This window comes from Mycena indigotica, assembly GCF_014461135.1.
Source record: "Mycena indigotica strain 171206Taipei chromosome Unknown Mind.scaff0012, whole genome shotgun sequence".
In the NCBI taxonomy this organism is placed as follows: domain Eukaryota; kingdom Fungi; phylum Basidiomycota; class Agaricomycetes; order Agaricales; family Mycenaceae; genus Mycena; species Mycena indigotica.
Genome location: NW_023503011.1, coordinates 409,659 through 422,579, shown reverse-complemented (window position 1 = coordinate 422,579; position 12,921 = coordinate 409,659). Strand labels below are relative to the sequence as shown.

The 12,921-nt window shown below is 48.5% G+C and overlaps 3 protein-coding genes across 3 annotated transcripts; 2 read left to right on the top strand and 1 right to left on the bottom strand.

Annotated features, from left to right (window-relative positions):
• Window positions 1–6,324: 6,324 nt before the first annotated feature.
• MIND_01220100 (DUF5071 domain-containing protein) lies at window positions 6,325–7,107 on the top strand (the record flags this gene model as incomplete). Its single annotated transcript, XM_037368705.1, has 1 exon — window positions 6,325–7,107. The coding sequence occupies exon 1, from the start codon at window positions 6,349–6,351 to the stop codon at window positions 7,105–7,107; it is 759 nt and encodes a 252-aa protein (XP_037214673.1). The 5' UTR covers window positions 6,325–6,348.
• A 682-nt stretch (window positions 7,108–7,789) lies between these two features.
• On the top strand, window positions 7,790–9,107 carry MIND_01220000 (uncharacterized protein; the record flags this gene model as incomplete). The annotated part of the gene is made up of 4 exons (XM_037368704.1): window positions 7,790–7,963; window positions 8,013–8,362; window positions 8,416–8,926; window positions 8,965–9,107. The coding sequence occupies 4 exons, from the start codon at window positions 7,790–7,792 to the stop codon at window positions 8,989–8,991; spliced, it is 1,062 nt and encodes a 353-aa protein (XP_037214672.1). The 3' UTR covers window positions 8,992–9,107.
• A 1,912-nt stretch (window positions 9,108–11,019) lies between these two features.
• MIND_01219900 (Transaldolase) lies at window positions 11,020–12,141 on the bottom strand (the record flags this gene model as incomplete). Its single annotated transcript, XM_037368703.1, has 3 exons — window positions 11,020–11,799; window positions 11,843–12,009; window positions 12,066–12,141. 3 exons carry the CDS (start codon window positions 12,139–12,141, stop codon window positions 11,020–11,022), a joined length of 1,023 nt encoding a protein of 340 aa, XP_037214671.1.
• Between the last annotated feature and the right edge of the window lie 780 nt (window positions 12,142–12,921).

Sequence of the window (12,921 nt, the reverse complement as noted above, 5' to 3'; positions counted from 1 at the left end):
ATTTCCACCTTCGCCAGTTTATGTCTCGATGAGAGCAATGGCAGGCTGGAGTGGGCTTACATGGTTGCGGATGTACTTGGACCAATGCTTCGAGTCAAAGGCCACGGCCCCCTTTCCTGATCGTATTCTTGCTCCAGTTCGAGGGTACATCACCTTATTCTCTTTATTTTCGGTAGAGATAACTCGGCATGCGCAGACCCTGGAAATTTCGACAAACAGCCGCCAGCAATTTTCTACCGCTTCTAGAGAACTTTGCGACTCTATCTCTCATTATATCTTCTTCGACTATCTTAAAACCACTGCGGCTTCCGAGACGCTACCATTTCGCTGGAAAGAGAGTCTGGACATCATTTACCCTGAGGACTTCACTCTCGACTCAGCTATGACCCACAACAACCTCCAAGAACTAGAGTCAGTGATGGATACCGTTTCTCTTGGCCTTGCAAGCTCCAACGTTGCTCTGCTTCCAGTAGCAATGAGAGAACTTTTCGACCTATGGCGGCCACAAGATGCGAGACGAATCCCGGTTGGTATCATCAAATACCTCAAGCATTATGGTAGTAACTCGGACACGTTGCTCCCTCTCGATGCGATGAATAATGTCGAGGTCCGGATACTTTTCAACCTCACCAACCTTTACGGCTACCTATGGTGCTGTTTTCCTGCCACAATCACCTCCTCCGAATCCTCCACTGAAGAACTGTCCTCTTTAGAAGTGTCGCTTCTAGATGACGTGCTCGCGGTGCTCTGGATCACCACCAGCATTCTCATAGAAGGTCCAGATATCGATCGACCTGAAGCCCCTTCACGCGAAGAGTTTAACTCGGTTATCCAAGTGCTGACTACATGCACGTCGCCGATGGCTTCAGCGGTCTTGCTCTCAGTCAAAATTGCATTGCTTCGGTCCGAGATGGATAAAACAATTCTTCTCCGACTAGACGCGAGGAGGCTATCTGGAATACCCGAGAACGCGGGGAGTGCTCAAGACGGCGTTGGAAAGCTCGAAGCCGCCGTCATCGTTATCGCCGATTTTCTTGAGCAATGTACGATAGCGAGCGCAGTTGATGTGCTCCGTGCTGTTGGGGCTCTCGGTAATATCCTTGATATCGGGGCTCGCTATTTTGACTCCACTGTTAATACACGTAGAAAATGAGCAATCAAGGGATAATACACGTAGAAAATGAGCAATCAAGGAGATCACCAGGACCTTCAACTTAACTAATCAAATCCTAATTTTGTGCGGTTTGTGTTCGGGGTTCGAGCCGCAGGAAACGGCTAACAGATTCAGATGTTCTTATTGATATCAGTTGTAATTGGATGTTGTAAAAGCTTGTATTGAGGTTTTCACTGTGATGAACAGAACAATAGCAGTTGTTGGGTGAGGAGTTGATATTTGAGAGGAGCAATATGGCTCTACTCTCCTAGCACTTGCACTTTGCACTTGAACTTGAACTTGCACTTTGCACTTAAACCTGAACTTGCACTTTGCACTTTGCACTTGCACTTGCACTTGCACTTGCACTTAAAGAAATCCAACTGATGTGACGGTGGTGGTGTCACAATCAGGGGACACCGATTGTATTGGTTTGAAACTTTCCCCTCTAAACCTAACTGATGTGACACTGGTAGCCGTCACAATCAGGAGGTCCGCCAGAGGTTTCCTTGTTATTCTATCTAATTTACAGGGCTCCTTATATACTGCTCTGGAAATAATTATGTAATGTGTGACACTGTGACCTGATCCGCTGATCCGCCTCTAGAATGTTCTAGTCCTGACTTCTGGAATGTTCTAATATAGGTCCTGGTTCAGAGTTGCCAAATATAGACATGTTACCACCTATTCGGTTCAGTTTCTAGACCAGGTCTATGTCTAGAATAGGTCTAGAACTGTGTAGACCGCTCGGCTGGTCCCTTCTGGAATAGATCTAAAGTCTAGAACAATTCTACTGGAAGTTCTATATATATGGCATGATTATTGTGCTTCAAAATGAATTTATAGAGCCCTCCTGGCATTATTCACCAGTTGTCATATTGACGGCTCATCATCTCCCCTTTTTATAAATATTGACCGTCCTCGGTCATCTGAAGCAATAATATTTTGACTACATTTTTCATCACTTCCAGCTACATTTTTCACTGGGTTTGTTTTATGCCATGCAAGAACATTTGAGTTCCAGTCCCCTACAGTGATGATTGACTATCTGTGTTCCTTCTTCTCTCCAGATCTATAATTCTTCACAACCATATGTTCTTTAATAGAGTCTGAATTCCTTGGACTTATATATATTTTCTGTGTATACCAAGCTTGTAGAACTTTCCTGGATTTTTCTGAATTTTATCCACAGTTTTCTTGAATTTTATCGTCCTTTTCTGACTTAAGTCCGACTTATCAGCCATGCTTGATCACGTTCCCCGCTGCCATTGTTGGCTTATTACCCTTTTATTTCTATTGTTCTCGCTTATCTGAGCCTTATCTTCCTTATCTAAGCTCAATTGTTGCTGAATCGTCATTATCTCGTTGGGGCTAAGCCAGAGATCGTCGTTATCGGCTTGCCTCGTCTGCCATACAGCAGTCTATCTAATCTCGTCGGCGATCTCGGTTTAATCCGACCGGATCGTCGGTCACCGGGCGGACTCGGTCCGTTTGCGATCAACGTTCTCACACTTGCTTCTTTATTCTCGACCACCACCACACTGTTCTTCGAGGACCTCTCCCCTGCCCTGCGACTCGACGAGCCTCGTGTGCTAGTTCTGGGCTCTTCTGGCGACGACCTCGCGCCTCTCTTGGCGCGTCGGGCAGCGCTTCTCGCTGGCCCACTCCACTCGGCACTTGGGTGACGCGTCATTGTTCGACGCGTCATCGCTTGAAGCGCGCGTGACTACTCGTGTATTTTGTCGTCCTGACGGTGCTTCATCGTCCAAGCTTCCTATCTATTGAATGGGTGCACTTTGAAGGGTGGGATGGGAGGAGCTGGAGGCGGGGAACGGGGACGGCGGTTCCTCGCTGTTTGGTGTAGCTTGTGGCGGGGATTCAGGTGAGTTTCGTTGTCCCTGTCCCTGTACCACTAGCACGAGCCTCGTGTCGCTCGTTCGGCTGTCTGTTACCGGTGGCCCCACTCATTGGTTGTGGTGCGTCTCGCTTCCGGCGCTCCTCGTGGCTGGATGGCCTCGTCATCGCCGGCCGTGACGCGCAAGATTTCTTGCGATTTCCGCCGTTCTGGGCAGCTCTCTTCAATTGACTAGCCACTCGCGATCCGGCTGGTTCTCGGTTGGTTCGCTGCGAGGCTTGTGGGGTTGAGGGCGGGATGGACCGTGGTCGCAGGTCGATCCCAATATGCTGGCCGTTGACGGTTGTGCACAAACTACCGTTTGCACTCGGGGCGTCCCACGGACGACAGGTCATAGCTACGCTGTGTACATCAACATTTTCAATATATTGGTGCTACAGTGGCTGCCATCGCGGACGTTCGTTGTCCAGTTTGTCTCTGGACTAGTCCGGGCGGTCGCTCCAATTCCGACCTGTCTTCCCACGAGTTCTTCTCCGAAGCTCGGGGCCTTGTTCTAGACCCTTCTGTCTGACTCATGTCGCGAGTCCCGTGCTTGTTAGTCAGCACATTCGCTTGCCCTATATAAGGGCCAACTTTCCTCTACGTTCAGTGCCGTTCCCATCAACCCCTTGGGACCATATATATACCTTTTCTTTTCAGACACGGACAACTTGTTACATTGTCTACTGTCTTGCCAGGACTTTAGATGCAATTGACTCTGAAGTCACAACTAGACGATCATACTCATTTCATCCAAGCAATTGGGTTGCTTGATTGATGTTTGAGTTCAAGTAGGGATCATGCATCTTTGTTGTTTAAAGTGTACAAAACTGTGATGTGGTCACTTTATATTGCCCGGAGTTCTGAAATCTAATGCATCTAACTCAACTAGTTTGTTAAACAAATTGTGTGGTGCCAGTGGCTAAGACATTTTTCACCTATCTCCTTGCTTCCATTCAAAACTTTGTAGTGAGACATAAGTATGTCATAGGAAAAGAGAAGCATATGTCCATAGTAAGTTACAATTGCATAGGGTCAAGAAGACACTAAAAGTGGGAAACATACATAAATCATCTTAAATCAGTGAAGAATAAATGAAATAAATTAAATATTCAAGAAGGGTCAAGATAGGCATATTTCAGTGAGCAGTCCAGTAATGTTGGACTCTCCAAGCCAGTGGTTCATTTCCAGATGGTAAGTACTGACCATCACCAAGCTGAAGCTTTCCTCTGTGATCCAATCTAATCCAGGAATTATGGATATGTTGAATCTTCTGAGGGCATTCTCTAGTAAAGTGACCTATGTGCTCACAATAATAACATCTTTGTGTAAACTTTTGGGCCTGAAGTTTTCTCATATTTGCTTTGGGTTGAACCAAAGCTGGGACTAGGGTAGGTGGAAAACCTAATTGAGTAGATTCAGCTGAAAGATGAAATGCTTTCATCTTCAAGTCAGCTTTATCTGAATCAATTAGGATGGTTTCAGATGTTTCAGGTGCTTGACTTTCTGAATCATTTGAAACTGGTACTGATGCAACTTTAGCAAAAGCAGTTTCTTGAGCAACTTCAGCTTCTGCTGCAGATGTGGAGATGCTGTTCTCTCCAGAGTTAACTTGTGTGTCCATAGATCTGGTACACATGTTTGATAGCTCACTGAGGTTTAACTGAGCTAGGTGGAGGGGGCTTCTAAGTATACACTTAGAAGCAGGTGAAAACAACAAGTTTGTCAACAATTTTAACTGATTCGATTTAGATATCTGAATGAACCCCTCGCGGTGGGCTCCAGATAATACACGTAGAAAATGAGCAATCAAGGAGATCACCAGGACCTTCAACTTAACTAATCAAATCCTAATTTTGTGCGGTTTGTGTTCGGGGTTCGAGCCGCAGGAAACGGCTAACAGATTCAGATGTTCTTATTGATATCAGTTGTAATTGGATGTTGTAAAAGCTTGTATTGAGGTTTTCACTGTGATGAACAGAACAATAGCAGTTGTTGGGTGAGGAGTTGATATTTGAGAGGAGCAATATGGCTCTACTCTCCTAGCACTTGCACTTTGCACTTGAACTTGAACTTGCACTTTGCACTTAAACCTGAACTTGCACTTTGCACTTTGCACTTGCACTTGCACTTGCACTTGCACTTAAAGAAATCCAACTGATGTGACGGTGGTGGTGTCACAATCAGGGGACACCGATTGTATTGGTTTGAAACTTTCCCCTCTAAACCTAACTGATGTGACACTGGTAGCCGTCACAATCAGGAGGTCCGCCAGAGGTTTCCTTGTTATTCTATCTAATTTACAGGGCTCCTTATATACTGCTCTGGAAATAATTATGTAATGTGTGACACTGTGACCTGATCCGCTGATCCGCCTCTAGAATGTTCTAGTCCTGACTTCTGGAATGTTCTAATATAGGTCCTGGTTCAGAGTTGCCAAATATAGACATGTTACCACCTATTCGGTTCAGTTTCTAGACCAGGTCTATGTCTAGAATAGGTCTAGAACTGTGTAGACCGCTCGGCTGGTCCCTTCTGGAATAGATCTAAAGTCTAGAACAATTCTACTGGAAGTTCTATATATATGGCATGATTATTGTGCTTCAAAATGAATTTATAGAGCCCTCCTGGCATTATTCACCAGTTGTCATATTGACGGCTCATCACTGTGGATCCAACTCACCAAATGCGTTTGACTCACGCACTGTTACGGTTGACGGAAACATCTGAGGCGGAAACGGGGCATATCGTGGTGCGAAGGGTGCTCGGTGGTAGGATTTTCGACCCGCTCAGCGACTCAGACTTGGAGCGGTTCTATTGGATGGGGTCTGCTGCCCAAGCGGATCTTCATATGGTGCAATCGCTACTGGAGGCTGTCGAAGAGCATAGCCAGTGAAGATTGGCGGCAAAATGCGTCCGAGGAGGGTTTGGAGCAACAGGAGGTGGAAATGGATTATGTATGATAGTTTTCTCTTTCCGCTTCGTCCGACAGGAAAACAATTTTGAGTTTGCGTAGCCGCGCAAACACTACCTAATGTACTGTTAATATATTAACCGCCTTTCCATTGCTTGCATTAATGTACCTAGTAGTCTGAGCTAGATGTGTTTGGTTTGGTATTTTTCATTTGTTGGACATAGCTTTAGTCTGGTCAATATCGAGTGCATTATCAACAATGATACAGATTGTTAATAAAGTTGTGTCGGAAAGGATGCGTTTATCGTGCTGGTCGAAATATTGAAAGAATTGGCATCAGATGTGACTGCAACGAAAGTAGTTTGCAGTGAACGCCCATGTCCAAACATGGACATGCAAGTAGACCTACTGTCGGACGAAGGCCTCGCCACTTTACTTCCTAGCCTCTTGATGACCAACCCACATCGACACTATAACCGTCTTGCTACACGCGTCGCCGCCGCTAGCCCCGACAACCCACTTACCTCAGCCATCACCACTATCCTTACCGCACCTGCAGAAGACGTCGCCGCCGCAAAAATCCAAGGCGCACTCTTTGGGTGGGCCGCTCTGCTCCCTTGCCTGCCCAAACTCCGACTCGCAGACTTCCGGCCTGCGCTCCGACGCCTCGCTGACCGTCCAAGCGCACTTGAGCGGCAGCATGGCCTGCCCATTGATGCACGTGAACTCATCGAGTACATTGACCGGCGGGAGCCGTGGGTGCCTGTGTCGAAGAGCGACTACCTCGGCCTGCGGAGCCTCGACGCGGTCACGTGCGCAGCGGAAATGGCGCCGTTCGTGAAGGGCCTGCTGGAGTGGCTGCAGGATCCAAACTGGCCCATAGCTGAGGGGTGTGCGATGCACCTCGCCCGATTTCCGGAGCTATGTGCCGATCCGATACGGCGCGTGCTGGAAAGGGGCGACGATGCCGGGTGGGAGAGCCAGTTGTTGTGGTTTGTCAGCGACAATTTGGCGGTTCGGGACTGTGAACGGATGCGGGCGGAGTTGGAGCGTATTGTACAGCGGCCCACACTCGCAGAGGAGGAGGAGGAGCTTGGGGAGGTGGTGTTGGGTATCTTGGAAAGGATGGATTACGCCAGAGACTGAACTTGAGGTAAGTTTTTTTACAAAATAAGAATATGCTTCTCATAACTCATAGCTTCAGCTTCATCATCCTCGCAGAGCCAGCCCTAAGCCCAGGGCGAGCCCGAGGGATCTTCAAGGCCACGACTCGGATTATTGTTCTGCGCTTCCGGCCCGAAACACCGGCCCAGTCAATAATTAGCCAAGCCCGGGCCCGTCGTGAGCCTTACATCCCAACGATCTCCTCCGTCTCTGCTTTCCTGGGCGCGTTCGTGTCTTGCTTGCATGCACAGCGAATCTCGGTCATTTTCTCCCGAAAACACTGAAACATCCGAACTCAGGTGGCGGGGCTTGCTCATTATCTTGGTGTCAGTACTCTCCGTTCTCGCGCCACGGCTGCCTAGCCAAGCGTAGAGAGTGATCGCTAAAGGCAGCTTTTGGAACGATGCAAGAAAGATTGACTCTGGAGTCTGGACTGATTTGGCTACTCTGCTCTGTACTCTGTACGCTCTAATAGAACATAGTTGTTACAGTTACGCGTGTAGAACACGAAAGTGACGAAACAATATAACTGAGCGCAATAGTGATGCAGTCGTGGTACTGTACCCATGACATCAGCTTCTGAGACTTGCATCTTACTTTCACACAACACAGCTCCCCATGCTAGTGTGACTTCTCTTCATCGACTGCAACCCTTGCTTTCATCATGTCTAGAGACAGCTACGTTGAGGATTTCAAGCTCGGCAGACACTCTTTTCCAGATCGTGCTGAAGAAGCGGGAGCAGCCAAACTCTGGTCTGTCTACGTGGACGAGGCGGAGCGATACGACAAATCGCTTGTCGCGAGCTGGAAGAGTGATATGGAGGGGATGTTAATATTTGTGCGTTTTTTTTTGTGTGGTTGCAGTTCTACATGTTGAACTTTGTAAGGCTGGTCTATTCTCGGCGAGTTTGACCGCATTCCTTATCGAGAGCTACAAAACTCTGGTCCAAGACCCCGGCGAAGCGACCGTTCATTTGCTACAGCAGATGGTCGTGCTGTCTTCGTCCGGCAATAACACGACGTTTACGCCTGTCATCTCCCAGCCATTCAAACCAAGCACACTGTCTCTCGTCTGCAATGCGTTGTGGTTCATCAGCTTGGGATTAAGCCTTTCCTGTGCTCTTGTTGCAACATTACTCGAACAGTGGGCCCGCGACTTTCTGCACCGTGCTAACATACGATCCGCCCCGGTTGAACGTGCCCGAATTTACTCGTATCTGTACTATGGTCTTCGAAGGTACTCAAGCTCGTTTTCACCGATTGCAATCTCTTCCACTGAGTATCTGCTAGGTACAAGATGCATGCAGTTGTCGAGACTATTCCTTCTCTGCTGCATGCTTCACTAGTGTTCTTCTTTAGCGGGCTGATAGCCTTTTTACTCCCAGTCAACAAGCTCATTGCTGGTCTTGTGGGTGGTATTCTTGGCCTCGTCCTGGCAGTCTATGCATTTCTAACCATCTTTCCTTTGCTGCGATTCGACTCCCCGTATCGAACTCCACTCTCAAACACACTCTGGGGGATGTGGCATTATTGCATTCGCTGGCGGCGACCACACGGATACTCCGGCAACGTCACCAACAATGTTGCAACTACAATGGTTGACAATATCATCAGGAATGCTGTACAGACCTCGGAATCTCGACAAGAGCGGGACACATCTGCTCTCATTTGGACTATAAGATCTATTTCAGATGACACTGAGCTGCAAACCTTTGTTGAAGCCATTCCTGATGCAGTATGGGGTCCAAAGCAACGGCGAAGAAATGTCAAGCTAATGACCACTTTACGTGACTCTGAACAGGTACAGCTACCATTTAGGATTTCTGAACTTTGGCGCAGTTGTGCAGATGGCTTGTTATCCCCTGATGCTATTGAGCGACGTGGGACTGCTTGTCTCAAAGCACTTTGGGCACTTTGCACTATACCTACCTCACCACCAATCACTGGTCATGCACTCCCTGGACTTTTTGTACACATTCCCTTGTATCATGATCACAAGCTTTCTGAATCACTAGACATCTGGTCTTCCTCATTGTTAATCTCTTTGAAGGCAATAGCTAGCTGGAGTGGCCTTGGATGGTTGCAGATGTATCTAGCCCAGTGCTATAATAAGCAAACTGGAAGTATTTCATTAGATGTCAGGCCTGTTCGACAATATATTTTCCAATTCTTCCCTCTCACAACTAAGATCAACAAACTTGTCCGTGAGCTGGAACGCTCAACAAATAGCTCAGAACAGTTCAACATAGCTTCTAGAGACCTTTGCAATGCTGTCTCCCACCGTCTCTTTTTTGATTATCTGCGGACCACACTAGTATCTAGTTCACTCCCTTATTGCTGGCAAGAGACTCTGGACATTATCCATCCCCATGATTTGTCAAAGGATCCAAATACTAGTATTACTAAGGATGATCTCCAAGAAGTTGAGTTTGTTATGGATGCAGTATCTCAAAGACTTGCAACCAACAATGGTGGCCCTCAGATATCAGTAATTATGAGAGAAATCTGCCGTTTGTGGCGGCCACAAGAAGCAAGAGCAATCCCACTTGGCATCATCAAATACATCAGGCTTCATGGTAGTCATTTGGTTACATCAATTCCTCTTAAAGACTTGGAGATTGAAACTGTCAGAGCACTGTTCAATCATACAAAAATCTTTAGCTACCTATGGCAGTGTTTCCCTATCACTCTCACTTCCTTATCTACTAGGGAGCAGCATGGAGACTTGAGCTCTCTCAATAATGTGCTTACTGTGCTTTGGATTACTGCCAATGAAAGCCTGATCAGACCAGAAACACCTTCTAGAGAAGAGTTCTATGCAGTTATCCAAGCTCTAGAAACATGCATATCACCAATAACTCCAGTAGTCTTATTAGCAGTTAAAACTGCACTCTTCCAGTTTGAGATCAACGGACCACTCTCCTTCTCTTGGATGCCAATGGCTCAAACCTCTGACTACATACTGTCTGATGGGAAACTTGAGACTGCTGTCATGATCATTGCTGATTTTCTCAAACAATATACTATAGCTGATACAGCTGAGACCCACTATGCTCTTGAGGCTCTGCATCATATTCTCCATCTGAGATATTTCTTGCTCAGTGTTAACTTGGCTGTGCATCGCAGACACCAAATCCATTTTGCTTATAGTTTGCGGCAATTAGCAGAAACATCCACAGCCTCAACAGGACATGTAGTGGTGCGAGCAGTGCTTGAGGGCCCTATATTTGATCCACCTGATGACTCTAGTTTGCCTCGTTTCCACTGGATTAATGATCCTGCTGCCATAGCAGATTTTAATAAAGCACAATTACTATTGGATAGGTCTTAAATTATTGAGAAGCATAAGACAAATAAAGATATGAGCATTAGCACTTGTTGCAATAGATATCACTACTTATTGTCATCACAAAGAAAAAGTAGAAGAGATACAGATGCTAGTGAATACTATTTTACTTGATTTAAATACTCATTTTTTTAAAGGTATGGCATGATATATAAAAATCTGAATTTTTATGATTTTCTTATTTGGATGTTGTTGGTGCCAAAGGTACTGGAAAAATCATAAAATTACTATTTTTAGAGATGAAATTCAAGAAATCTGTGTGACATAGAAAGAAAAAAGTGTGACAGATAACATTTAAGATAAGTAAAATACTACAACAACACTACTTGTACATAGCCAGATATTAGTTATAATTATATATTAAATTTTACCTACATAAAAATAAAGAAAGTTGATATCTATAATAGATTGATATTAGTATTGACAGCTAAGATAAAATTAGAAATAATGATTAAAATAATACATCCTATTTTTTTTTTATTTCAGAGAGTTCTTAGTTAAATATCTAGTATATCAGATAAGTTCTATTGCAGGAATCTAATGATGGTCTACAGTTCTAGTCTACGCTGCAGCATGTCCTCCATCGCCTGCGCATCTGCAGAAAACTTTCCAAGGCCCTCGGGGACCTTGACAGCGGCAATCTCCTCCTGCGCGATGTCTCGGGCATATGCCTGCGCGCCGCCCGGACCAAAATACTGGGCCTCCTCCTCCGCGGGCTCGTCGGTTAGGGGAGGAAGCGCACGCCGGGGCTCGCGCTGCTGTGTCGCGAGAAGGGGCGCGATGAGGCTGGGCGGGATGGTGACGGCGTCCGGGCCGGCGGCGGGCCCACACGCGCAAAGCTCGATGACCTCCTCCGGCGCACGGAACCCGGCGGCGAGGATCTCCGTCTTGACACCCCGGGCCGCGAACGACGCGCGGATGCTCTGGACAAGCTGGATGCCGGGGTGCTTCGCGAGCGGCGCCGGGGCGAGCGGGCCGGGGTTCCGCGCGTCGTAAAAGTCTTTTACGCGGCCGATGAAGGGGGAGATGACGCGCACGCCGGCCTCGGCGCACGCGGCGGCCTGCACGCGCCCGAAGACGAGGGTCATGTTGGTGTGTATCGCCTCGTCCTGCGCGCGCTCGAGGTGCCGGGCCGCGCGGATGCCGGCGTGCGTCGCGGGGATCTTGATGAGCACGCGGTGCCGGGGGACGCCGAGCGCGGCGAGCTGCGCCACGAGCGCGTGCGCCGCGGCGATCAGCGCGGGTGTGTCGTGGGCGAGACGCGGGTCGGCGGAGACGGAGACGCGGCCCGGGACGATCCGCGCGATCTCCGCGCTCACAAGCGCGACCTGCACCAGTTCAGCTTCGCTACCTAGTCAGAGGGGCACGCACGAGCCGGTCCATCGCGAGCCGGGCGTCCCCGCCGCCGCGCGCACGTGCATACGCCACGGCGTCGTCGACGAGGTGGGCGTACTCGGCCTTGCACACCGCGGCGTACACCAGCGACGGGTTCGATGTCGCGTCCGTCAAGTACCCCGCGCACCCATACCCCCGCAGCTCTACATTACCCCCGGTTAACTTTTACATAATACCCGGAGGAGGAAAAGTCACGCACGCTCGTACTCGGCGGTGTCCGACGCGACCTGGACGCCAAACGCGCGCAGGGCGTGCAGCGCACTCGGGGCAGCCATAAGTTAAGAGGTGGAAAGTAAGGATGGAGGGATCGCCCTTTTTGAGATAACATCCAGGATGTCGCCATCTGTGCGATTCAAATCAAGCCCTCTCTAATCGATATGATCCCGCGAGCGTCGAACGTGTGCTACTCGCAGCCCACTGGCAAGATGCAGGGCACAAAACACACACTCGGCCTCGATCTAATGCCGGAGGTCTGTCACCGGTCTAACGGCCTCACCCGCAGATCGACAAAATTAGAGTGTGCTTAGTTAGACCGGGATCTTCCGCCACGCGCATTAAACGACGACATAACAGATGTAGATAACGCGATAAGTCGCGTACTTGCCGCGCGATACGATAGATCAGCACGGGCTTTCAGAATGTAGACTCCGGCGCCGGCGATCCGGCCCGGTCCGGCTGGAGTTTTTCTCTTCTCCCTCTGGGTATGCATGATATTGGGGGACTCGTTGACGGCCCGTCCCATGGGTAGTAATCCAACACGGTCCCCGTTTCGTTTGACCGGCGGCCGCAACCTCCGCCCTTTGATTTTGCCTCAAGTCCGCATCTTCGATTTCCCCAACGATCCGCCCCGTCTCTGCGACTGCGCCACCTCAGCTTCCCGGGAGAGTCCGTCATGGTTCGAGTCGCCAATGGAGACGCATCACCCTGCTGTTCTGTGCTAGGAGATCTCTTTTTTTTGGGGGGGGACATGTTGTTGCTCTTCGGAACGGTCGATCCGGAGGGCGGGATTCTTAACATGGACTCTGGCAAGTTGCGATGCAGATGTCGGCGCAGTT